Source organism: Zingiber officinale, chromosome 5A, assembly GCF_018446385.1.
Source record: "Zingiber officinale cultivar Zhangliang chromosome 5A, Zo_v1.1, whole genome shotgun sequence".
Lineage (NCBI taxonomy): Eukaryota > Viridiplantae > Streptophyta > Magnoliopsida > Zingiberales > Zingiberaceae > Zingiber > Zingiber officinale.
The window spans coordinates 117,917,679-117,945,125 of record NC_055994.1 but is presented as its reverse complement, the minus strand read 5'-3'; the positions used below and the strand labels follow the sequence as shown (position 1 = coordinate 117,945,125).

Here is a 27,447-nt window from a genome sequence, read left to right as displayed (position 1 = left end):
TATCTGCATCAGTGAATCCATCTTTTTTTATAATTTTCTATTTTCCCCCCTTTATTTCCCTGATATGGATGCGACTTAATGAGGTTAGGATGCCCTTGTGCTCTTGTACAGTTCGATATGAACAAGTATATATTAGTGTTATATGGACAACTAGGATTGTTCGTGGTGAAATGAATTAGTACAAGTATATTCTCCTAATTGCCACCAATATTAGGAGAATACCTCCTATCCAGCTGATTAGTAATTTTGTGATGAAATGAATTTCATCCAGTCCAACATGCTACTAAAATCAAGTCCATATCTCTAATCATAATAAGTCTTTTCATTTTAAAAGATAAGTGAAGTGAGGCAAAGAGAAATGGAGAGAAAGAAACTCTACCAAGAGAAAAGAAGAGAGAAATTTCACTCTAAAGTTTTATGTTGATAAATGAAACTTTTTTAGGAATGCTTAGACATAGAGGATTTGTTTTATCAATTTATCTTGTCATTTTAGATTATTTGAACCTCTAGTAGGTGTTCACAAAGTAATAAGAATATAAATATATACCAATTGGTTCATTCTTTTTTTTTTCTTTTTTTTTTTATCAATTTGAAAATTTTAGATCAATGGATAACTAATCAATTAAAAAAAAAGTCTTGCCTGACATTTAAAGTTATATTAGTCTTCCTTTTCAATTTTAATATGTTTCTCTATGTAAATTCTCTACATTTATCAAATGGTGTTAGAGCCCATCAAAATATCCTACTATGATCACAATCTCATGCCATGAGTTGATTGCTCGCTCTTATCCTAAGTTTGTTACCCTCTCTAGCAGCTAAGTCCTCTCCCTAATCGTCCTCTTTTTTCTGTAATCGCTCTCCTTTGACGTTTGAAAGTTTCTTTGTTTAGTTAGATGGAAGATATAAGGGGAGGATGGAAACCAACTTAAAAGATGGTTATAAATATTGAAACTACATATGTAGTTTTGTGATCCTTTCTTTCAACTCATTTTTCCATCTGAGCAACAGCTATGCTAAGTTGGCCTTGTCGGAGCTAGCTTTTAAAATGGTGTCTTTGGTTGCGATGTGGCACGATGATACCAAGAGTGTTGCGTTGGGGAGGAGATGGAATTGTTCGAGTTCTCGAATCCCCTCAATGCCCCTATGGATAATAACAAAATACAAAAAGATCTCTGAATAAAAGAAGAAAATACACATTATTTAATTCGTAGTGCAGATTTAGCATGTAATCATGGTGTTAAGAAGTTGAAGTTGAGATGATAAATTGCTTTGTTCCCACAATGTAATACTACATTTATCCATATTGTATTTGTTCTTACTCGACGATAACTAATCAATCATGTTGGAGACATTTGATTGCATCTTACAATGCATAATGGCTATTGAGATTAACTATTTCTTATAATTTATTTTCTATCATGCCTAATAAATCAAGAATTATTTTCCCCCCTATAGTTGTGTAGGATAAAAACAAGTACGCTATATTTTGATATTTATCAAAACACATGTTTATTCTCTTAAAATACTTCATCGCCCATTCTACTTTAACTGATCCGTTTTTACTCAACCCACATACCACATGCCCAAAGCACTGAATCACTTTCTTGTTAATTCAAACTATGTATAGATTTTCAACCATCGCTCAAAGTTGTCGCCCAAAAAAGCTTAAAAAACTGTTGTATTGTTGAAACTATCGCTTAAAACATGGGCAACGACCCATTGCTCTCCCATTTTGAGTCATAATCATGTAAATAAATTCTACGCATCTTCTCTACGGTGTCGTGACCTTGACTTGCTCAACATATTTGGTGGTTAGTGAAACTGAGTTCTCAGGAGCAAAGCTTTGATGTACTACTAGTCATATATATCATATAGGGATGAGCAAAAGTTCAGTTAAATCGATCAAACTGATCGAATTTAAAATTTTGATTTGGTTTATTCAGAAATTCAGTTTTTTTTCTAAAATATCGGTTAATTCAGTTTGGATTCGATTTTAAATTTTTTTATTCGGTTAGACTGAATTAACTGAATAGATCAAATTTTTTAATCAAATTGATTTTTTATAACATAAATTTTAGATTGAACTAAATTTTTATTAAGCCAAATTAAATTTTTAGAAAAAAATCGGTTTATTCGATTTGCTCGGTTCGATTTATTCGATTTTATTGAAAATTTGATTCCATTCAATTTTTATCAAAAATTGGTTCGGTTCGATTTGTTTGAAAAAAAAATCGATTCAATTCGATTCGATTAATTCGGTTCGATTCGATTTTAACCGAATACTCACCCTTAATATGAGATGTCTTTTAGTTATTAGTACAATTAGGGCAATTTACTGATGTCAATGTGCTGTAAAGAAAAAAACTAAAGAAGACTGAAAGATGTAGGGTAAAAGATGTATTATGTTATAAACTATGAAAAACAACTTATTTTTTCTTTTTTGAAAATTTTCCAAGACAGAGAAATTTTTTTACAAAAGTAATTATATATGATAATTAATAAAATGAAGTGCAGTAATAGAATTTGTAAAATATGAAGCTTTTAGGTAAAGGCCTTGAGCCTAAGAAATTAAAAAGAAAGCTAACAAAAAATAATAAAGAAAAATTATGAAGCTCAAAAAATGATGAACGAATTGATATAGAGAGTTGAGGATCATAGGTTATCAATTAATAGTTGTTAATTTGAAATGCCGTTGCACGGTATTTATAGAGTGAAATTGATCACTATTGATTATTTTATCCTTATTAATCGTTGATTAATTCATTGATTTTGGATTCTTTGTAGAAATCATCATCTCAGTGACCCTTATAGAGTAGCCTCTTACTGACTAAAAGAGAGGTAAATAATACAAGACTTCGTCTAGTAACAACAGTGGATGTAAGGAGCGGTTGAGACAATTAACAGGGCGCATATCTATTGAAAATCGACTCTAGACCTATTAACAACAATATTCTTATCTAAACCAACTATGACAGTCCATGAGTAAATTATTACTCTATTATTATTTCATCCAGTCAATTTAATCTTGCTATCAGTCCACTCAATTGCTTTCAATCAGTTCTTCTACTCTATATGCCTTCTAATTGACTCATCTAGATCAACCTTTAAAGCGGTCCATTGGTTTGTATTATTGGTACAATTGATCTCGGATCAAGATTGACTAAACTCGATGATCCCATTTGAAGTTGAGATAGATGGAAGGCCGAAGATGTGGCTAGAATATTGATCTAGTCGCCATGACCGGAAGGGAGGAGGGATGTTGAGTTGTCTTCTATGTTGACTGAGTCATTAGACCCCTAAAAAAGAGAAGGATTGAAGGTGTCTGAAAGTCTTCGGTCCATGGTGCCTGCAAGGTTGTCCTGGCCTGGCATTCCGACGAGTTAGCCTCCTGATAGAAAATAAATAATACTGCAATTAAGAACATAAAGACTAAATGTAAAGCATACTAGGCCCGCAAGAGCGGATCGGAAGCTGCACGGAGCCGGAGGTGATGGTACAGAGCCGGAGGCGATGGTACAGAGCCGGAGGGTGGTACGGAGTCGGAGGCAATGGCGTGGAGCCAAAGGGTGGTACAAAGTCGGAGGACGGTACGGAGTCGAAAGCGATGGCATGGAGTCGGAGGGTGGTATAGAGCCGGAATACGACAGCAACACGGAGGCTAGAATATGACAGCGACATGCAGATCGAAATATAACAATGGCACGTGGGTCGAAATAGAACAGCGGATCATAGATAGGATGGCTCAAAGGCCGGAACACATCATTAGCGCGAAGACCAGAACATGACATTGTCGCGAAGGCCAGAACACAACAATGGCTCTAAGGTCATAACAGTGCCAGAAATGTATGACAACACTGATCAAATACCGAACCGACATTGGAAGTGTATGACAGTGTGTATCAAAAGTCGGATCAACTTCAGACGTGTACTACAGAATGGATTGGAGGCCGATTGTGACTATGGGGGTCGATTGCAACTTGGAGGCCAACTATGTTGTTGGGAATCAGCTGCAACTCGAGGCTGATCTTGCACTGGCATGGTCAGCAAGTGACGGTAGGCGTGGGGCATCGGAGGCAACGTCGAACGAAGGAGGCAGCATCCATCTCCATAAGGGAGGGTCGCGTGCTTCGTGGGCGACGAAGGTGGCAGCGAGAGAGAAGGAGAGGGAGGCGGTGGTTGGGTTGTCAGGGCATAGAGGGGGAGGCAGCGCTGTCGTTTGGCTATGGACAACCACAAGAAGGCTATCAACGAGCGATTGTGGATGTCGGAAAGAAGAGAGGAGGAGGTGGTGCTGTCGGCCTACTGGAGACGGGATAGAAGAGGTGGCATCCACGTGAGGGAATAGCAATGTGCGTCATGGGAGGATGGAGGCAGCGCTGACATCCGACATCAGCGTTCAAAGGCCTATCCGACAGTGGGGGCTGTTGCACGCATGCGGGGAGGCGACGGTGAGGCATTCAACGAGCAATGAGGGAGGCGACGAGTGCCTACTGGCGGTGGTCGGGTCACGAGAGAGAGAGAGAGAGAGAGAGAGAGAGAGAGGGGTGGCACATGCAGAAGGGATGATGGCGTCCAGCGACATTGTGAATCAGATCAGGGAAGCGATGTCACGTCTAGAGAGAAAAAAGAAGCCTCCCCTTCATGTCGACCTAACCCACAAATAAAAGGGGCTACATTAAAATCCCAAAAATGCCCCTATCATCCATTTGTAATCATCTCCCTTCACCTGCATCACAAGCCTCCCATTCAATTCTAGTCAAAGGAGGCACAAATTCGATTGACTGAATAGTCTATCGTAAAAGCTGAATCACTCCTAATTATAGAATCACATTGTTGGGGCTGTCGTATAACGTTGAACAAATAGCTATGATGACATCGAGCGGGTGATGGTAATGTTGTCGAGTGAGCGACGAAAACAAACATCAAAATGAGCGATGAAGGGGGTACTGAGCTAAGCAGCGTAATGAGTGTTGAGCAAGCGGTGATAACATTGCCTAGTGAGCGACGGATATCTGCTGAGCAGAACGGTGATTGAGTGTCGAGCAGAACGACGATTGTGTGTCAAGTAGAACGACGAGTGTGTGCTTAGCAGAGTGGCGAACAGAGTGTCTGGCTAAGAGCGGCGAATGGAAGGTCGAGCAAGAGACCAAGTGAATGTCGAGAGGGCGACCGATCAAATGTCGAGTGGGTGACCAAGCATATGCCAACCAAATGACTGAACGGATACGGAGAGGATGCCGAGTAGATGACTGAATCGATGCCGAGTGGACAACTGAGAGAATGTTAAGTGGGCCGCGGAGCGGGCGATCGAGCGTTGCCGAGCAGATGACCTAGCGGCTAGGCGATGCTGAGCGAACGGTCGGGCGGTGTTGAGCGAATGAAAAGATAATGTCGAGTGGGTGTGGAGAGGATGTGGAGCAAGAACGGATCCCAGGAGATCAAAGGGCACGAAGCCTGTGTGCCAAGTGGTGTGGAGCCTGTGAGATTGAAAGCAAACAGGAGCAAAACCCATGAGCTGAATGGGCGTGAAGTCGGTGAGATTGAAGGTGAACAGGAACATAGCCCATGAGCTAAGTGAGTGTGGAGCTTGTGAGATCGAAGACGAACAAGAGCAAGCCCGTGAGCCAAGCGGGAGCGGATCCTGAGAGATCAAAGAGCACGGAGCCCATGAGGTGAGTGGGCATGGAGCCCGTGAGAATGAAGGCGAATAGGAGCGGAGCCCATGAGCTGAGCGGGTGTGGATCCCATGAAATCAAAGGTGAACAGAAGAGAAGGTCATGAACTAAGCGGGAGAGAATCCCGTAAACTGAGCGGGCATGGAGCTCAAGAAATCGAAGGCGAATGAGAGCGAAACCCATGAACTGAGCGGGAGCAAATCTCGTGAGATTAAAGGGCACAGAGCTCTCGAGCCGAGTGGGCACGGAGCTTGTGAGATCAAAGGCGAACGAGAGCGGGGCCTGTGAGCTGAGTGGGCATGAAGCTTGCGAGATTGAAGGCCAACGGGAGTGGAGTTCATGAGCTAAGTGAGCATGGAGTTTGTGAGATCAAAGGAGAACAGGAGAGGAACTCGTGAGCCAAGCGGGAGCGAATCCTGAGAGATTTAAAGGCACGAAGCCCGTGAGTCGATTGGGCACGGAGCCTGTGATATCAAAGGCAAATGGGAGCATAGCCCGTGAGCTGAGTGGGCATTGAGCCCGTGAAATCGAAGGCAAATGGGAGTGAAGCCCGTGAGCTGAGTAGGAGTGAATCCCATGATTTGAGTGGGCGCAGAACCAGTGAAATCGAAGGCGAACAAAAGCGACACCTGTGAGCTGAACGGGAGTGGATCTCGTGAGATCAAAGGGCACGGAGCCCTTGAGCTGAGTGGGCATGAAGTTCGTGAGATCGAAGGCGAAGACAAATGAAGCCCATGAGCTGAGTGGGCGTGGAGTTTGTACTAATGGGAGTGGAACTCGTGAGCCAAGCAAGAGCGGATTCCGTGAACAGAGCGAATACAGAGCCTGTGAAATCGAAGGTGAATAAGAGCAAAGGCCGTGAGTTAAGCGGGAGTGGATCCCGTGAACCGAGCAGGGCGAAGCCCATGAAATTGAAGGTGGACGGGAGTGAAACCCGTGAGTTGAGTGGGAGCAGATCTCTTGGACTGAGTGGGTGGAGAGCCCATAAGATCGAAGGCAAATTGGAGTAAAGCCCGTGAACTAAGCAAGCATGGATCCCGAGACATTGAAGGGCACAAAGCATGTGAGCCGAACGGGAGAAGATCCCGAGAGATCAAAGGCGAATGGGAGCAGAGGCTTTGAGCCGAGCTAGAGTGGATCCCATGAATCGAACGGGAGTAGAGCCCATTAGTCAAATAGGAGCGGAGTTTGTAAGTCGAACGAGAACAAGAGCGGAGCACGTTAGTTGAGTAGGCGTGGAGCCTTAAGAGATTGAAAGCTAATGGGAGTAGAGCCCATTGGGGGGGGGGGGGGGCGATAGATCAAAAGCGAATGGGAGCAGAGCCCATGAGCTAAGTGAGCATGGAGACCATCAAATTGAAGGCGAACGAGAGAGAAGCCTGTGAACTGAGCATGAGTGGACCCTGTGAATTGAGCTGACTCCAAGCTCGTGAAATCGAAGATGAACAGGAGCGAAATCCGTGAGCTGAGCGGAAATAGTGATGTGCGTAGATTATATATACTTTTATACATATTTGGACGCACATCTACTTGTATTTCATTAGCATAATCTATGTTTATTGCACCATATTTCTCTATAATGTCATACTTCCACTATATTTTATTCGGAGATCTGCTCTTTGCTTGTTTTTATCGATATGATGCTATTTGGAGCGAAAATGGAGCAAAAACGCACACAGGAGCTTGGATCATGTAGGCCACACGACCGTGTAACCATTAGCATGTTCCGACCATGCCAAATGGCACGGTCGTGCCTACAATCCAGATGTGAAGAGGGTCACGACCATGTGAGACACACGGTCGTGCCAACATCTCGTGGCCAAGCAACACACTGTCGTGCCAATAATCCAGAGGGGAGGAAGGTCACGGTCGTGTGACCTCGGCAAAGAAGAAGAGGGTCACGACTGTGTGAGCCACACGACCATGTGACTCAACCCGAGAGGAAACCATGTGAGGCCGTGTGGATTCCACACGGTCGTGTGATGAAGAACACGGGTCGTGCCACGCTAAAATAGAGTTGTGCTGAATTCTAAGCAGATTGCAGACCGATCCTAATTCCTAAACTCCGATAAAAAATACATAGGAAGTCTTTGGATAAAAAATACAACTCCGAAGATTCTGGTTTAGAAAAGTACACTGTGGCAAAATTCTTAAACTTCAAAATGGTTGAAGGCAAATCTGTGATTGAGCATACACATGAATTCCAAGTTCAAATTCATGGTCTTGCTGAAGGAGATATGCCATTACTCGAAAAATTTCAGGTCTTGTCTATCATAGAAAAATTACCTCCGAGTTGGGAAGATTTTGGCATGACTCTTAAACATAGGAGAGGTAAAATCTCTCTAGAAGATTTGATGATTGCCTTAAATATCGAAGAAGAACATCGGAAGCAACATAAAGATGATGATGAAAGAATGCCTATGGATTTTATTCCAAAGGCAAACGTAGTAGTCTCATCTGATAAGAAAAAATTCAAAAATCAGAAAATGAAGAACAAGATGAAACCAAAACCAAAGGTTCAAAAGAAAAATAGAACCAAGCCGTACTGGGCATGTGGACAAGTTGGACATTATGTCAAATTCTGCCCTAAGCAAAAGGACAAGAAGAAAAACCAGAGCAATATGTCCAACACCAAGGCACAAGCAAATGTTGTGACTGCTAGTGACGGCACCAACGATAGGTAATTGAAGGCACTTTCGTGACCATGGGGAATCATTCTACAGCTAGGGTGTTTGGGATAAGACAAGTTGACCTGAGGTTCACCTCTGGAAAAGTCCTATCATTGCATGAGGTACATCATGTTCCCAGCGGTCCGTTGGAATTTGATTAGCGTGTCAAAATTAGTACGCTCTAGTTATGAGCTGAACTTTAAATGTAATAAAGTTGTAATATTACATTTAGGAACATTTGTTGGAAAAGGTTACCTTAATAAAGGTTTATTTAAACTCAATGTAGAAAATGTTATTTTAAATAAATCTACTGATATTGGTTGTTCATACAACATTGAATCTTATGATATATGACATGATAGATTAGGACATATCAATTTTAATACCGTAAAAAGGATGATGAATCTAGACATGATTCCTAAGCATGCTATAAATGATAAGAAAAAATGTGAAGTTTGTGTGCAATATAAACAACCTCGTAAACCTTTCAAATAAATTAATAGAAATTCTGATATTTTAGAATTGATTCATACTGACTGTTGTGAGTTTAACGGTATAATAACGAGAGACCATAAATGGTATTTCATTACCTTCATTGATGATCACTCTCATTATTGTTATGTTTATTTGTTGAAAACTAAGGATGAAGCTTTAGATAAATTTATGGTTTTTAAATCTGAAGCTGAGAATTAAACAAATAAAACTATTAAGAGGTTAAGGTCTGATAGGGGTGGAGAGTTTACCTCGAACCTGTTTCAAAAATTTTGTCAAGATGCAGGTATAATTCACGAGGTAACTGCTCCATATAATCCTCAATCCAACGGTATAGCAGAACGAAAAAATCGAACCCTTAAAGATATGATTAATTCTATGTTAGGCAATTCTGGGTTATCCAACTTCATGTGGGGGGAGGCTCTATATACTGCATGTCATGTGTTAAATAGAGTTCCCATGAGGTCTAGGGATAAAAACCCATATGAGCTTTGGAAAGGCCTGAGGACAAGTTTGAAATACCTTAAAGTGTGGGGGTGCATTGCAAATGTACTAGTACCTGAACACAGAAGGAAAAAACTTGGTCCAAAGACCGTAGATGGTATCTTCTTGGGTTATGCTCAAAATAGTATTGCATATAGGTTTCTGATTATTAAATCTGAAATTCCCGGAATAGATGCAAATACTATTATAGAACTTCGCGATGCTACATTTTTTGAGGATATATTTCCTATGAAGACGAGAACATCTCAGTCTATATATGGTATTCCTACTAGAGATAAGTCTACTGCCGTAGAGGTACCATTATCCCTGGTAGGTACACCTTCCTCAAGTCACTCTAGACTAGATAAATCTAGTGAGTGTACAAAACTGAGAAGGAGCAAGAGGCAACGTGTGTCTACGGATTTATGCCAGAATTTTATCACCTATAATATAGAAGGTAACCCTGTGACATATAGAGATGCTATGACTTCTCCTGAAGCTAAACACTGGAAAGAGGCCATTAAAAGCGAAATGGACTCTATTATCTCTAATGCCACTTGGGAGTTGGTAGATCTACCTCCTGGGTGTACCACTATAGGATGTAAATGGGTGTTTAAGAGAAAACTAAAACCTAATGGGTCAGTAGATAAATTCAAAGCCCGCCTAGTTGCTAAAGGATTCAAATAGAAAGAAGGGATTGACTATTTTGACACTTATTCTCCTGTTACCAGAATTACTACAATTCGAGTGTTAATAGCATTGACATCCATATATCATCTTGAGGTCCATCAAATGGATGTCAAAACGGCATTCCTTAATGGAGATCTTGAAGAAGAGATATATATGGATCAGCCTGAGGGACATGTAGTTTCTGGAAATGAGAATAAAGTATGTAGGCTAGTAAAATCTCTTTATGGTTTGAAGCAAGCCCAAAGCAGTGACACGAAAAATTTGATAGAGTTATGCTATCGTTTGGCTTTGAAATGAATGACTCTGATAAATGTGTGTATGCTAAAATGAAAGGTAATAATTGTATTATCTTATGTTTATATGTAGATGATATTCTACTTTTTGGTTCTAACCTTTCTATTATTAATGAGACTAAGACCCTCTTAAGTGGTAAGTTTGATATGAAGGATATGAGTTGTGCTGACATGATTTTAGGGTTGAAGTTGACTCGTTCAACTGATGGAATAACAATTTCTCAGTCACTAAATGTTGAGAGAGTATTAGAGAAATATGGCTATAGCCAAGTTAAATCTGTCATCACACCCTATGATCCTTCAAAAACTCTCCACAAGAATAAGAGTGGTGTGACAGTGTCTCAATTAAGATACTCACAAATCATAGGTAGTCTAATGTATTTAGCAAATTGTTCTAGACCTGATATTTCTTTTGCTATAACGAAATTGAGCAGGTTTACCAGCTGTCCGGACAGAACACATTGGGATGCATTAGACAGAGTACTCAGATACCTAAAAGGCATTATATCCTTGGGCTTGTGGTATGGGAGATTCCCTGCAGTCTGGAGGGATATAGTGATGTTAGTTGGATAGCTGACACTGCTGAGTGTAAAGGCGTTACTGGTTATATCTTTACACTTGGAGGCGGTGCAGTTGCTTGGAGGTCTGTTAAACAGACGATTATAACCCGTTCTACATCTGAGGCAGAATTGTGTGCTTTGGATACCACAGTAACTGTAGTTGATTGGTTTAAGGGTCTTCTTTCTGAAATTTCCTTGATGATGAAGCCAATACTTTCTATTTCAGTACACTGTGATAATCAAACAACAATAGTTCATATTAGAAGCTCCAAGTATAACAAGAAACAGAAGAGACATGTACGAATAAGATTAAAGTCTATTCGTGAGCTAGTGTCTCTTGGAGTGGTGTCATTGGACTTTGTAAGTGCAAAGGATAATATTGCTGATCCACTCACTAAAGGACTTGATTCTGAGAAAATCAAGAGATCCAGTAAGGGAATGGAACTGAGGCTTATCCTGATTTCACCTATAGCGGCAACCCAACCTATCTGATTGGAGATATCAAGAAGTAGGTTCAATGTGGTATAAACAAGTTATAAGGGTGAACCATAAGCATCAAATTAATTGAGATGTAATCTCATAGTCTCTTCCCTGGATAGATGCTTGACTGCTAGTAAGGATGAGCTTAGGATCTCTTAATGAGTTCAAGGTCTTAATGACAGGATGCTCGCAGTACATCCTTGGAGAACTCACCTATGTAAGTGTAACTGTGTGGCCGCAGTGTGGGGGGAGGGTCTAGGCAACTCTCCTTAGTACTTATGAAACAAGATTCGGTGACATGGCCATAATGCACCAACCTAGAAGGATTCAACCGTCGCCCGTGATGAGTTGTCACTAATTGATTTTCACATATACAAGGTTTAAGTTCAAGACTGAGTTCACTTCAAATCTATATGAATAAGATTGGTGTACTTAGGTGAAAATTCAAACCGGAAGGTATTTTCACTAAAAGTTCATTGCAGCCAAGCCTCAGGACAAGTCTTTGTTTTCAACTAAAATAATTTGAATTAGTGGGGGATTGTTGAGTTTTGTGAGTTTAATTCAAAGTAATTTTCTTGGTTTTAGTTGTTATGGTAATGCATATGTGTATGCATTTAGTCTCACATTGCTAAGTCAAGAAGGTTGGAAGAGCTTATATATGGAGCCCTTCCATCCTTGCTTAGCAATGTTAAGGGGACCTACACGCATGCGCGGGCCGAACCCAAATCAGGTGGTTTCGAGGGGTTCTAGCCGAAAATCCATAAATCGGGCGCGACGCACACGATCATCACACGCAGGGGGGATGCAAATCCCCAGCTCGTGGGCCTCACGCTCACAATCGGCCTGATTTGTTTTTGCCAGTCTTTTCGTTGCGAAAGCAGTGGTTCTGTCCCGTGAGTGAAGGAGGGAACCGACGCTTTGGTTCGCTTGCGAAGCGTTGGTTCTGTCATGACGTTTTGGTTCGCTCGCAAAGCAGTGCTATTGCTTCAGGGTGAATAAATACCTACGCACTCAACCAGTATTTTTTCATTCTCTCTCGAGCAATCTGCTTTCTCCTCCTTCCCTCTCTACATGCTCTAGTTTTCCTTATCCTGAGGCTTGGTGTTTCGCGATCTGAGGTTGAGTCCGAGTGCACCGTTCGTCTTGGAGTGCACCTACGGACGATGCGAGTGGTTGTCGGATCTTAGGAGGATTTTGCCGGAGACCCTCTGCACCGTGGGCGGCAATAAATTCTCTAAAGACAGTCGACACGCCGACGCTTCAACCGGAAGATATCAATTTCTGAATCTTACTCTTTTATTTACCTGTTTATTACATGCTTGTTATTTTGTTATAATTTACTACTATTTAGTACTCTCGTACAACAACAATTTGCTCGTAGGCTGGAAAGTTTGTCCCGTTGTTGTCATCATTCATTGGAGAGTTTATTATAGCATTCATACGAGGATGGCAACTTACACTTGTTACGTTGTTCACCATTCCTCCTATGGTTCTTGCAGCTGGAAACAGGGCTACTCTCTTGACCAAGATGGCAGCTCATGGACATACAGCTTATTTAGAAGTGCGGCATTTGTTGACCAAACAATCGGCTCAATTAGGACTGTAGGGACACTTGTTTACATTCATGTGAGTTGAAAGAGTAATGGTTTTGAGCTAGGCTATTAATGTAACAAAGCATGATATTAATAATGTTTTAAAGCATCTGCAAACCTAGAGAACTGTTTTTGCTGACATAGGAAGCAAGCCCACATTTTGTTGCATTCAAGACCTTGGTAACAATTTTTTAGGCCTTCACCAAATTTGTAAGCTAGCTCCTTCAGAAACCTAAAAGAACTAGCCCATAACCGACTTGATTGTAATTATTATGTTTGTAAATCAGTTGTGGGTAAGTTTTTTGCTATTTAATAATGTTATTCCTGTTGTGATGTTATGCTCTATTATTTGTTAAGATCGAATGTATCTTATTTATTTATCAAAAAAATGAATATGCATTCGAGATTTATAAATTCCAGTGTTTTTTCATTTGTCTTTAATTCGTTTCTTAATCTGACGACTTCAGATGGTAGGTTCTAACTGAGAATTTTGTAGCTCAGAATGTAATTTTGTTATTTAAAGCTCATAAAGAAATTGGGCTGAAATAGGTAATACCTGTTTCTTGATTGTAGTTGCTTGGTTTAATTATGTGAGCTTCGTTTAATATATAGATGATGCATTTATTGTTAGCTTATTATTTTTATTAAATCTGTTCAATGTAATAATTTCCTTTTTTAAGATGAATATGCAAACAAGAAAAAACATTGAAAGTGGAGTTTTTTTTTAAAGCAAGAAAGGTACTCATATTTGTAAAGATGATGAAATATTATTAGAAAAATCCAAATGATTTTTTATTTTTGTATAGACTTAATATGAATTTAAATTTGTGGATTATATGTATATATTTTATGTTTGAATTGTATGACATATTTTTTATTTAGTTAGCTAAACTATATTTTCATTATATTTTAATTAATTAGTTATACTTTCATAATGTTTTAATTGATGTTATTCCTAGTGTAAATATAATACATAACGTTATGTAAATAGATTTATTTTTATATTTTAAATAAGATAATATTTTTTTATTTATTAAAAATCTTTGTTCAACCAAGATAATATCGTTTAAGGCTTATAAATTTAGTATAACATTTTCTATAACATTCAATTGTTTATCAGCGGTATCAAATCTAATAATTATAATTTTTTTGCATTTGTAATTTTATATTTATGAATTTGTCACACAGTCCACGCTCATAAAAATGCTCTGCAATTGTAGTTGGATTTTAGCAATTGAATGCGATCTTTTTCTAAGTTTATATTTTCATTTAAGCTGTAGTTTGAGTCGGAATAGATGGTTAGAGGCTGTCAATGGTGGATGGATGACCGAGTTATTGGGTGTTGAGAAATTATAATTATTAAATTTGATACTACTGATAAATAATTATCAATATTATAAGAAATATTATAGAGGATTTGTTCCTGCTAGTATTGTTTTAAAAAAAATTGAGATTAAATATAGATTTCTCATTTTCATCACGAGGAGGTCTTTTGTTTTTACGATCCAGAGGAAGATCCTTTTGTATTTATTGGTGGGATAGATGATCCTCATTTATAAAATAGATGGAGACTATTTATCTCCATCAATATATATATAAAAAGACTATCTTCTAGATCATAAAAAGTTGTATAGAGAATTCAGTCTCTTTGTATTCTACCTGCATAGCATATTTATATATAGTTCTCTCCTATAATTTAGAATAGTGGAAGATCCTACAAATTATATATATATTTATATGAAAGCCATATTTTTTTATTAATTTCTTTCTACGAGGTTCAATATTTTAATATTTTTAACAAATACAAGTAACTTTAGATTTATAATCTATAAATATATATATTTTTAAATTAAAAATAATTGTTTAACTTATAAAATTATTTTAGTAAACAAAATTTAATGAATTAAAATATTTTAAAATTAAAGAATAAAATTTTAGAATATATATAGATTTTTAATAATCCAAACATTCAATTCTTCTGACCAACTAATTTTTCATGTTATAGTTAGGATTGATGCCTGATTAATATGCTCTTAATCCGTGATTAAGTTTATTTAATTCGTTTGTTTAATTTATAAAAATAATATTATTGGTTACAAATATTTTTAGACAGAAAGAAAAAGAGATACGCCCTTTTGTTAAATCTGCATATTCGCAAGAACACTCTGTAAATCTGCCATCTAAATATTTGCAACAACAAATCAAAGAGCCAACAAACGCTCAAGGCAACGTGGCAAACCTTGTCGGCAACGTCGTGATCGTCGCGGAGAAATCGACAGCAAAACTAATTAATATACTGACTGGTACAGTAGGACCCAGCCACTGCCTATGGGTATTATCGTGCGTTAACTTGTACGAGTACGTTTATATATGTCTCAAACGGAGGGTCCCCGCGTTCACTTCGCTGATACGTTCGTAGAAGATAATTGATCAGCTTCTTTTCTCAAAACCCCTCAATGTTTTTGATATAATCAAATGAGGACCTAAATAGAGCGGTATTTGAAAAGCCAGCTAGAGAGAGAGACACTGACAGAAGAGGGAGATGGGGAGCTACCGGTGCTGCTTCTTTTTCACGAGGAAATTCCGATGGAGCGAGGCCCAGCCGCCGGAGGACGTGAAGGCTGCGTTCGCGAGGTACGCGGAGGGCGGGGTGCACATGAGCGCCGACCAGCTACGGCGGTTCTTGGAGGAGGCGCAGGGCGAGATCGGTGCCACCGTCGCCGACGCCGAGCGGGTCATCGAGCAGGTACGCCTGCTTAGCCGGCACCCGCACCTCTCCAAGATCTCTCGGACGGCCTTCCTCACCCTCGAAGATTTCCATCACTACCTCTTCTCTGTGGAGCTCAACCCTCCCACTCAGTCTCAGGTCTGCCATGCTCTATCTACTCTCTTGTAGATTAGTTTCTCCATAAGAAACTAGTATGTTTGCTTCTCTTACCTGGGAGGCTTTACATGTGTTGATTGAATATTGGGGATTTTATTTCATGTATTAAAGATTAAAATTTTAGTAGCGCACCGGGATCAAATTTTTGGATCTCAAATAAGGGCGCGCGATTTGAACAAATACTTGTAGTAGCGATTTTGAATCCTAGTTGATCATTCAGATCGACTGTAGTGGTGCTGGGCGTTGAGAATATCTGGATGAAACTGGTTTAAGTCACGAGCAAAATGTTTGCTTTACTTGTCTGATGGAGAAATTAACATCTCTTCCAATCATTGCATTCATCGAGCCATCAATAATGCAGATGGTTGGGTCATGTGTTTCACTGTACTCTCGTCATGTGGTTGCTAAAATTGGTCATTCTCTATAATGCTATATCCATACTCTATTTTACTCAAACGTGACACAAATTCATTTGCAAAACATGTAGAGAAAGTTTCATTTTTCCCAAGCAAGCTAATTTTGTTCACATTGAACTTATCAAGGCCGCTAGATAGACATAACAGAAATTTTTAACATGAAAAAATTATTTTGATGAAAAATTCAACCAGGTAAATTAAATTATACAATCCACATCATTATTAAATAGATCTACATCAACCAGACAAATTTTCTTTCATATATCAATATATACTGTGTTGTTTATATAGTACACTAAACAAACTGAAATCAAAACACAGATATAAATATGCAAGCGAATCCAACATACAATAAAATCCAAATAAAGAGCACCCAAATCTATATGAAAAATAAAACAAAACTAGTTAACTGTTTGTGGTGATGATGGATAGGATGATGGTAATGCTGGATAACTGGCCATCCACTAGGTTGACACCGATCTAAGTGAATAAATCCTATCCAAGTAGCATAAGTCCCAAGCAAAAGTAGTGGTGTTGAACGTAGAGATATAAGGCCAGTGGCATGAATTAACTCTTGTAACATCCAAATCATCTCAAGAACCTTCTTTGTCTCTAGCAAAGAAGCTAGAACTTTAGAACATACAAGTCTAATGCATGGTTTTGGTAAGGTAGAACCTATCCTAACCTAACACCCATGTGATTGTATTCTAATAGCCTCCATGCCTTGAGATTGAATCATAAATGACAAGATCTACTTTGTCCATATTGGTGGATCATTGTACCACTTTATGGCTCCTAATATAAAAATGTATAATTTAAAAGTAGAATATCAAATAAGCTAAGTTTATTTAGTAACTTATGAAAATAAAATGCAAACATAGAACTTTCCATGTTTCTTATGGACTTCTAATTCACATATCCACCTATGCTGTGTACAAGCTCATTCATGCGCTTAGGCATCTTTTTATGGATCTCATTTTCTTCATACAATACATGCATATGTGAAAGATAAACACTCACTTAAAAAGGCATGGTAGCAAGAGTGACATCCTTAAAGGGGTTACTGACTTAGAGGGGTAGTTTAGGAAGAGGGGCAATCAAGGGAAGATGGGAAATGGGGTGAATAGGTAGTTGTAGGCGACAACGTTGAAGGAGCAGGAGGAGGAAGTGGGGAAGGAGGAGTAATTGTAGGAGGGGTAGTTGTATGAGGACAACATTGACAATGAGGAGAGAAGATGACTAAAAGTGGAGGAAGTCTTGGTGGTTCACGAGGAGAAAAGGTTCATTGTCATTTAGAGGAGGAAGAGGAGACATCTACAGTGTCAAAGAAGAAGAAAATGTTTGTCATGAAGCACAATAGAGGTTTTCAAGACTTGTGATAACCGCAATGTCGTTATAGAAAGACATCTACGTCTACACATTACTATTGGATATGTCGTCGCATGTGGTAGTTTTTATTTGAAAAGTTGACAATAAAAGCTATATATCTTGTCTAACAATTGATTGAAAAGTATAGGGAAAAGAAGCAACACTTACATATGATATTCATTGATTTAAAAAAAGACTATGCCAAAGTCCCGAGAAAATATATGTGGAGAATTCTAGAAAAAAAAAAGTTAGCTTAGTGTATATTGAAATAATTAAATATATGTATGAGAATGTAATGACAAGATTGAAGATTACAAACAGATTAACTAAAGCATTCCCTATAAAGATAGGTTTAATCAACTCTAAGTTCATACCTTTTGACACTAGTCATGATGAACTTATAGGACACATCCTAGACATGTTACCATAGTGCATGGTGTTTGTAGATGTTGGTTGCTACTCGGAATACCGTTCTAGTTCCCCTGTACAAAAATTTATACAAGCATAGAACTTAACCTAGCTACCTATGTGCTCTACTGAAGTTAAACTTGGATTGCAAACGATGCTTAACATTATTAATCCAAGTTGCTCTTTAGAAGTTAAACTTGGATTGGAAATGATACTTAACATTTTTACTCCAAGTTTAACCGATGTGATCTTCCTAAGTTAAACCATATTACAGAAGTTAATTAAACATCTATTTCAAAGATCGGTTTCTAGGTTAAACATGGCGAGACACTATGCCTTCTTGGGTATGGGATCATCCACCACTTCCTAGACAAAGCCTTTCAAAGAAATCAGATATTTAACTTCTTACAATAAACTCGGCTTAACTACAGAGACCTCAATAGAAGCACAATATCGAAACATGAAATCGAAAAATAAAATCGATAACAAAAACGATAACATAAAATGGATAGCCTCTTGTGTTTGGTTTTTCAAGATCTATACAAAGAACATGAACTAGTTATGATGCGGAAACAAATAACTAGTTATACCTTTCTTTATAGCTAAAGACCTCTTGATCTTCTGTTGTATTCCTCTCCTCCTCTTGGACGTTGTGTGGGCAACGATCTACCAAGATGGAATCTACTCGAACCACTTCTTCTCCTCCAAGACTCTCGAGCCACCAAGGGATGGCAAAATAGGAAATTACCTTCTCTTCTTCTTCTCCTCCAAGCAACCGAACACAAGCTTTCTTCCTCTCTTTGTTCCGCCGACCTTAGCAAAGTAAGGATGAAATTGCCTCCAGCCACAGGTGAGGAAGAGAGATCCCTTGTATGCCCTCGGATCTAGATGAAGATGAACCTCTCTTGTGCCGCCGGCCCTTGATGGATGAGGGGATGAGAGGGCCGGCCACAAGTAAGGATAAGAAGAGGGGGAGTCGACCACACCAAGGAAAAGAGAGGAGCTAAGAGAGATCAATTCACCCCCGAAGGCACCCTCTACCTCTCTTTTATAATCCTTGGTCACGGCAAAAAAAGAAAGTTTTAAACATAATTAAAACTTCCTTATTTGTGGCCTCCCATTTAAAAAAGGAAATTTTAACAACAATTAAAATATCTCTTTTCTAAATTTCCTATTGTACATGGCAATAAAGGAAAGTTTTAAAATTAATCTCTCTCTTTTAAAACATGTAGACAACTACAAAAAAAAAGAAAGATTAATTAAAACTTCTCCTTTTTAAATCATGGTTACAAAAAGAGAAAGTTTTATCAAAAATTAAAATATCTCTTTTAAACATTATAGATAACTACAAATAAGGAAAGATTTTAACAAAATTAAAATCTTTCTTTAATCTTTTGTAGATAGCTATAAAAGGAAAGATTTTAAAATTTTAGAACTCTCTTTTAAAACCATGAGGATGACTATAAAAGGAAATTAAAATCTTTCTTTTAATCATTGTAGATAATCTACAAAAAAAAAAGGAAAGATTTTAACAAAATAAAATCTCTTTTTTAACCATTGTAGATAACTATAAATAAGGAAAGATTTTAACAAAATTTTGTTTTAAAAAAAACTTCCTTTTTCCTTTACCTATGGTTGGCCCCATGCTTGGTCACCAAGCATGGCTTGGCCGGCCACTACATGAGCTCCAAAATAATGCTTGGCCGCCCCCCTTGTTCCAAGCAAGGATGTGCCCGGCTCATTACTTGGGTAAGAAGTGGACTTTGTGGATACAAGGCTTTATAGAGGCTACAACAGGGACCGAGAGGAGAAATTGGTTTTGGTCTCCCGATAAGCTTGAGCTTTCTGTGCTCGCCCCGAACACCCAACTCAAGTTCATCGATAATAACTCATACCACTAAAGAGTTATTATTGAACTACTGCACCAATCCCAAATTACATTATGGGCTCCTTCTTATTATGAGTGCATTAATCTACCTGTGTTTAAGATATCGAATGTCCACTAATTAAATGAGTTACTGACAATTCATTTAATTAATATCTAACTCCAAGAGTAGTACCACTCAACTTCATTGTCATGTCGGACTAGGTCCACCTGTAGGGTTTACATGATAATCCTTATAAGCTCCTCAAGGGGACATCATCAACCTAGATTACTAGGACACAATTTCATTCTATAATCAACAACACACCATATAAATAATATCATTTCCCAACTTATCGGACCTATTGATTTAACGAACTAAATCACACCCTTTGATAAATTAAAGAAATAAACATTAAATATATGTGCTTGTTATTATATCATGATTAAGAGTACGCACTTCCATAATAACAGAGGTTTTGTTCTTTTATATAGTCAGTATAAAAAGAAATTACCTCAAATGGTTATGCTCAATACACTCATAGTGTACTAGTGTAATTTTATAGTCAAGATAAACTAATATCAAATTACACTACAACCACTCCAATGGTTTGTCCCATTCCATCGTGGTTGTGAGCTACTATTTATAATTTATAAGGAACTAATAACATGATCTTCTATGTGTCTCCTCACACCATGTTATCTACAATATAAATTAAATGGGCAACTACACTTAGCATAAATGTAGACATTTGACCAATGTGATTCTTATTTCTAAATAAATGTTTATACAAAAAGCTAAGCTTTTAGTATACATTCCAACAGTTCATACCTTTTGACACTAGTCATGATGAACTTATATGACACATCCTAGACACGTTACCATAGTGCATGGTGTTTGTAGATGTTGGTTTGGTGGATGAGACACGTGAAGGTGAATGTTAAGGTGAAGGTGTAAATTCTAAGCTTGAATCTTGGAAAGCAATACCGGAAGTGAAAGGTTTTTGGCTTAGTAGACAAAGACAAAATATATGGAATTTAAGTTTAGTAGTATTAGATGTAATAAGGTAATTGTTAAGGTAGGTGATGATGAATTTAAGTATCTAGGATCGTTTTGCAAAAGGATGGAAGGGTTGATAGGTATATTTTTTATAAGATAAAAGTAGGATGGTTGAATTGAGGAGGGTGTTAAATGTTCTTTGTGATTGTCAGTATGACTCCATCTGAATTACAAAATTGAAAATTTATCTCCATCAACAATTCTAAACTAAAAACATAGGAACCAATAAAAGGAGAAGAGACGTATTGAAGTAATCTTGGCCAATTGGAGAAGTATCAACGTAGTCATCGCTTAAAATCTGAGTATAGCCTTTGGCTAGTACATGAATTTTGAGGTGGGCAATGTTGCCATTCAATTAACATTTAATCGAGAAAACCTATTGGTAACCCTCTATGGACTTCTTTGGAGAAAGAGAAATTTCTTTGTCATTAGAGTGGAAAGCATTCATTTCATCGATTATGGCCTACCATGACCCAATATCTAAAAATGCTTTTGAGACATACCTAGAAATTGACTATTAAGGATAAGGAAGACACAAAGACAAGATTAAGAAGACAAATATAGAGTATTTGAAGGATCATATGTGTATGATATAAAACGAGAAAGTAGATGTGAAGTGATTAGTGAAACACTTATACTTACCTTTGGGAAAAGTAATAGGAATGTCAAAATTAGAGAGGGATCAGGTTTGATGGTTGGCGATTGAAGAGCTCTATCTTAAGGACTTCTTGGATCATCTTCATATCAGTCATTGTTTGTACACTTGTAGGAGAGGTGCCTCAGGTAGTGGATCATCAATATTAAAGGGTGAGGGTAGTCCACAATTTGAGTTAGGAAGGACAAATGGGATAGGAACACAAATACTTCATGCATTGACTCAAAAAAGATGGTGAAGAGGAAAAAAAGAGGGGACTCAAAAAAGATATGTGACTCAGGAAAATAATAATGGTAACCTTTCTAAAGATAATAATAACTAAGAAAATGATACTTGATGGACGATGAAGCTATCTTATCATTGCTAGGGAATATTGAGTGAATAAAGCAAGTGCATCTAAAAACCTGTAGTAGATGAGAATGAAAGAGGATAATGAAGGAACTTTAATTTTTAAAAATAACATTGTACTTAATGGATGATGAAGCTAACTTATGTCGTTGAAGAGAATGTAAGAGGGTAATGAAGAAGAGTGGAGGATGTTCTATAATTGATAAGATGACATGTAATGAGAATATCATCACCTTAGAGACAAAATGGGACATGCATGTATAAAAAAAGTTTGTGCAGTATCAATAAGATGTTTGTTCTTTCATTTTGCTAAGGTGTGTATGAACATGAGTACTGAATACTGTTAGAGAAGTATAGTATTGCTTTTGTATTGTAACCCTATATAGCCTTGACAGGGATGCCAAAATGATTTTTAATTGCAGCAAAAATAGGGGAAAAGATAGAGAAAAATTTATATGTTTTTCTCATTAGAAAACACAAGGTCGGTCGCTCAAGAATAATCATCGATGTAGGTGTTGACTTAAAACATAATGAACTAAAGCAAAGAGTGCATAACAATGCTTCTAAACACTATTATAGGAGGAAATTTAGTATGTTTACCTAACTGGTTGAACTTAAGTAGAAATTGTTTGCCTTGAATTTCTAACAGTGGGATGACCCAGATGACACTGTGCCTAGAGGGGTAAAGATAGCCAAGAGAGACAAGAACAATGTAGACACAAAACTAGTAAAGCCCATAAGACTCATGTTGTACACCAATCACTTTACCCATCCTCGATTCCTGAATAAAAACAGAAGTAGCATCAAAGTTAACATAACAATTCAATAATTTAATAGATTTACTAATAAAATAAACAATAAGTTCAATGGAAATTTAGTGGTATAGAAAACAGAAGACATGTAACATTAGTGAAAGTGAAACATTTCTAATGTATGAGTGAGATTCATTCGCTATGTCATTGGTAGAGTGTGTTAGTGATTTGAGAGGAGAGAAAAAAATTATGTTACAAGAGATATATTCAGAGGCTCCTGAGCCTAGGGTCTAAGGGGACGATTTAGAGGGAGATATACATGCAATAAAGATACCTCTATTGGAAAATGAGGTTGCTAGTTGGGATGAAGAACTAACAACTGCAACAGCTATATGTATATTAAAAGATGGACGACCTGGAGGGAAGGCATGAAGAGAGTAACACATGTTCTTGACATGTCCAAATAGTCAACACTAGGGGCATTTGGGCCTGTCTCATCCTCCAAAGCTATCCCCTTGACCTTGCTGTTCTCCTCATCGAGAATCCAACATCTTAAAATAAGATGAACTACCCATGAAAATAGGCAGGATCCAACAAAGAGGGTGATAGCCACAGTGGGTCGATACTGATCACCAAATTAAGTTGGTTGGAATGTGAGCACTTGTTGTAGTCCAGAAATTGGTTTGGGCTGAGAGGTGGGTTGGCTAGCTGGGCTAAGAGGTGGGCGGGCTCATTGGGTTGAGAAATGGGCCTCTTTTCTATTGGATGGGATTTTTGCTAGATTGGCTTCTTCTCTGCTGGATGGGCTTCTGTTGAGCTTCTGGATTGAGCAGCTTGACCTGAAGAGAGCAATGGGAGCATGACGATGTCCCCATTACAAAACACTGTCTAGATTTTTTGAATGAAGACAATGGGAGGAAGCGTAATCAAACATGGAGCAAAAAACTGCTTCTTAGACTCATAGGTAAAATGAGAAGAAGACATAGGCAAGTGTGAGAAATCCCAGAGCAAAAAATTGCAGATGAGATTTGAAGGTGGAATGGGAAGAAGATTTCCTGCCCTTGGTTCTGTCCCTGAAAGGGGATGGTTGGCAGCGTTGAAGCTTCTCCAAAGTAGTGTTCAATTTGTTGATGGAACATAGTAGTGTGGAAGCTTTGCCAAGTCAAGACGCCTTTCAACACCCCCGCCCGACTCTCCTTGCGAGTCTGTGCGCGACCGATGCCTCAATTGTTACCAGTGTTTTTTTTTTCCCATTTTTTGCGACTGTGATTTAAGGCGCCTCAATTGTTATTAGCATTTTTTTTTTCTTTTTTTGTTTATTTTTTTCTAGCTCGGGGTTAAGACAATTAGATTTTGTCTTTAGGGATTGGGCTATAGTGTTTATGTAAAAAAAATTAAAACGAAAAAAAATTTAGATGCTCAGGATGGGGTATAGTAAATATGTGTATTTTTTATTTTTTGTTTTGATTTTTTTTTACGCTTTGGGTTTAGGATTTGGGATTTAGGGTTTAGTGTTTAGGGTATAATATTTAGGGTGTGTAATTTTTTTTAGGGTTTAGAATTTAGAATTTGGGGTACAATATTTAGGGTTTAGGATTTAAGGAATTTAGGATTTTTTAAAAAATAAAAAAAAGTAACGCTCGAGCACCTGTCGCGCAGAGGCGCAAACCAAAAGTCACGCAGGAGATCACGACTATATATATATATATATATATATATATATATATATATATAACAGCCAATCACAAACAGTTGGATTTTTTATTTTGTCATATGTGAATATAATATCAGTTAAAAGTTTCATGAGATTATAAATGAGTCAACCTCACAACATGAACATGAATAATTCATAAATGGTCATAAACAGGGTGACCTTTTTTTAACCCCAACTCATTTTCACGATCCAAACCTGCCAAAATTCATATCAAGTTGTATGATGCTATGTCATCGTTGCCTGCTCAAGTAATTCCACAAACATCTAACAGTACTACACTCCATTTTACAGATCGAGTGTTCAGGTTAACACCAGGACTTTACATATTTGCATCCATTACTGTACTGCTTTGTTGGCTTGTATCTTTGTTTATCTTAACTGCAAATGTTCAATCACAGGTTCATCATGATATGACAGCTCCAATGTCCCACTACTACATATATACAGGTCATAATTCATATTTAACAGGTAACCAGCTTAGCAGTGATTGCAGTGATGTTCCAATTATTAAAGCTCTTCAGAGAGGTGTGCGAGTAATAGAGCTGGATATCTGGCCAAATTCTGCAAGAGATAACATCAATGTTCTTCATGGAAGGTGCCTGACCCAGTGCTGAGTTACTCTAAGTTTATTTTTATACTGTTGAATCATTTCACACTCTACTAGAGAAAATATCACTGCCCTTCATGACAACTGCTTTCTTTTCATTTCCTTACTATCTCAATTTTTTTAGGACATTAACTTCTCCAGTGGAGCTAATCAGATGCTTAAAATCCATCAAAGAACATGCCTTCTCTGCATCTTCATATCCTCTTATCATAACTCTAGAAGACCACCTTACTCCTGATCTTCAGGCTAAAGTGGCCAAGGTAGATTTTATTGTGTATGCATTGATAAAATTTCAGTTCATGTTATATCTTAAACAGAAAGGTATTATTAGATGGTAACAGAAACATTTGGAGAAATGCTATACTACCCAGACTCAGATATTCGGAAAGAATTTCCTTCACCAGAATCTCTAAAGAAAAGAATTATTATTTCCACCAAACCACCAAAAGAGTACCTTGAATCAAAAAATTTTAAGGATGGTGATGTTCAGAAAGATTCAAATGATGAAGCATGGGGAAATGAGGTCCCAGATCTGCAAGATGAGATTGAATCTGCTACTAAGGTATTTAACATTGTCTAGTAACGTACCTTTTACTATATCCAATCCAATGTAGTCACTAATAAAGCAGTATTTGACATTGAAATATTAATTGACAGAATGAAACTTCTAATGATGATAAAGTTCAAGATGAGGACCCTGCAGTAGATGACGAGGATCTGCCTCCGCCACTTGAATATAAGCGTTTAATCACTATCAAGGCTGGCAAACCTAAGGGTCAAATGAGCGAAGCACTAAAAGTTGATCCTGATAAAGTAAGACGCCTAAGTCTGAGTGAACAGGAACTTGTCAAAGCAGCAGCAGCTCACAGAGAGGATCTAATTAGGTATCCTTTCTTAATAGTACCATCTTCATCTATCACTGTATATATATAGACAACAAGAAGAACAGTAATAGTTCCATACTTTCATACTTAATTTACTAAGCTTTGTTAATTAGATCTTTTCCATTTAATCAAGTTAATTGTTGGTTAACATGTTTGTCTTGTTTACATAATGCTGTCCTCACACCACCTATCTAAATTAGGATACTGCTTTTGATGCATCTGAACAATGATTCTCCTTTAGAGATTCTTAGAGTAAATTTTACATAGTATCAATGGGAACTAATCACACTGATCGAAAATTGAAAGTGGAAAAATTCTTATTACATGGAATATATGACTTTTATAAATTCAACACTAATACATCTTAAAAAAAACAAATAAGTAAATTGACAATACAATTATCTCATTAATTGACTACCCTAATTGAGATACATTTATCCCATTAATTGAAAATGGACAAAGTACCAATCAACTCAAATTATTGTTAAAAAAATGTAGTTAAAATTCAAAATTCAAATATTCTCCCAATATAATCTATTTTCTTTTTCTGGATCATTCTCCTCTGCTACCTAGCACCATTGAGTAGGGAGATCAAGATATACAATGTTGCACATATGTACGAAGTGGAGATGCCTTTGTGAATGGATCATGTGGTTGTTGCTCCATTTTTAACTAACTCCAAGAGTAAGGTGTTGAAGTTCGTCCTCAAGAATCTAAACCTTATTGATCTCAGAAAGCCCTTTCTAATAAACTAGGTTGCTTAATGTTTAAGTATCCATAATGCATTCAATCTGAGGACTAGGCTTTATTGCGAATGGGAGTGTAGGAACCGGTGCCATAGGTGCATAGCTTGTAGTTAAAACCAACAGACAAGGTGGACGATTTGAATGCCTCTTAGTGTAACAGTAAATGAGTAGTACTGGAAATTGGACTAATGTGTAAATTAACATGGAAATCAATCATATATGCATTAATAACAATTTTCCTCACAATTTGAAAAGGTTCAAAGGAATAATCATGAAGATTTTTAAAGGAGTTTTTTAAAAAATATTTAGGGGAATATAGACAAATATAGTATTCACATTGTACTGCTTAAATTGACGATGTGTGTTTTGAATTTTATAGGCTTTATTAAGTAATCATGACATATATGAATTTCTCATATACACCAATAAAGTTCCAAGTTGACTTAGATGAATGGGAAGTATTAGATAAAGAAATCAGTCAATAGGATGCAAGCTTTTGACCCATACTTAACTTTGAATTTATTTTAACTAGTAGATTTGTTTATCAAATTGTTATAAACAAATTCAGCAAGGAGCAAAAATAGAATTCCAAATGTTTAATTTTTTACCTCCAAGATATCTAAGCAAATTTTCTATATTGTGTAGGATTGTTGGATGTGGTTAAAGGAAAGGGGGTGAATGGACGCTTTTGATTTTGTTCACTTTCATTTACAATTTGAGTTAGTGTAGCAGAAATAGAAAAAAAATAACTCAAATACAAGAACACTAACCATTTTTTTTGTGGTATGGAACCCCATTTCTACATCA

General features: G+C 37.5%; 1 protein-coding gene across 1 annotated transcript in view; it reads left to right on the top strand.

Moving 5' to 3' along the window:
• The first annotated feature begins 15,434 nt into the window (after positions 1-15,434).
• The window catches only part of LOC121981475 (phosphoinositide phospholipase C 6-like), a 36,053-nt gene continuing 24,040 nt past the window's right edge, over positions 15,435-27,447 (top strand). The window contains exons 1-5 of the mRNA XM_042534012.1: positions 15,435-15,800; positions 24,802-24,998; positions 25,135-25,270; positions 25,342-25,572; positions 25,668-25,894. Coding sequence (XP_042389946.1) covers positions 15,477-15,800; positions 24,802-24,998; positions 25,135-25,270; positions 25,342-25,572; positions 25,668-25,894 — 1,115 coding nt within the window. The 5' untranslated portion in view covers positions 15,435-15,476. The remainder of the gene's footprint in view (positions 15,801-24,801; positions 24,999-25,134; positions 25,271-25,341; positions 25,573-25,667; positions 25,895-27,447) is intronic.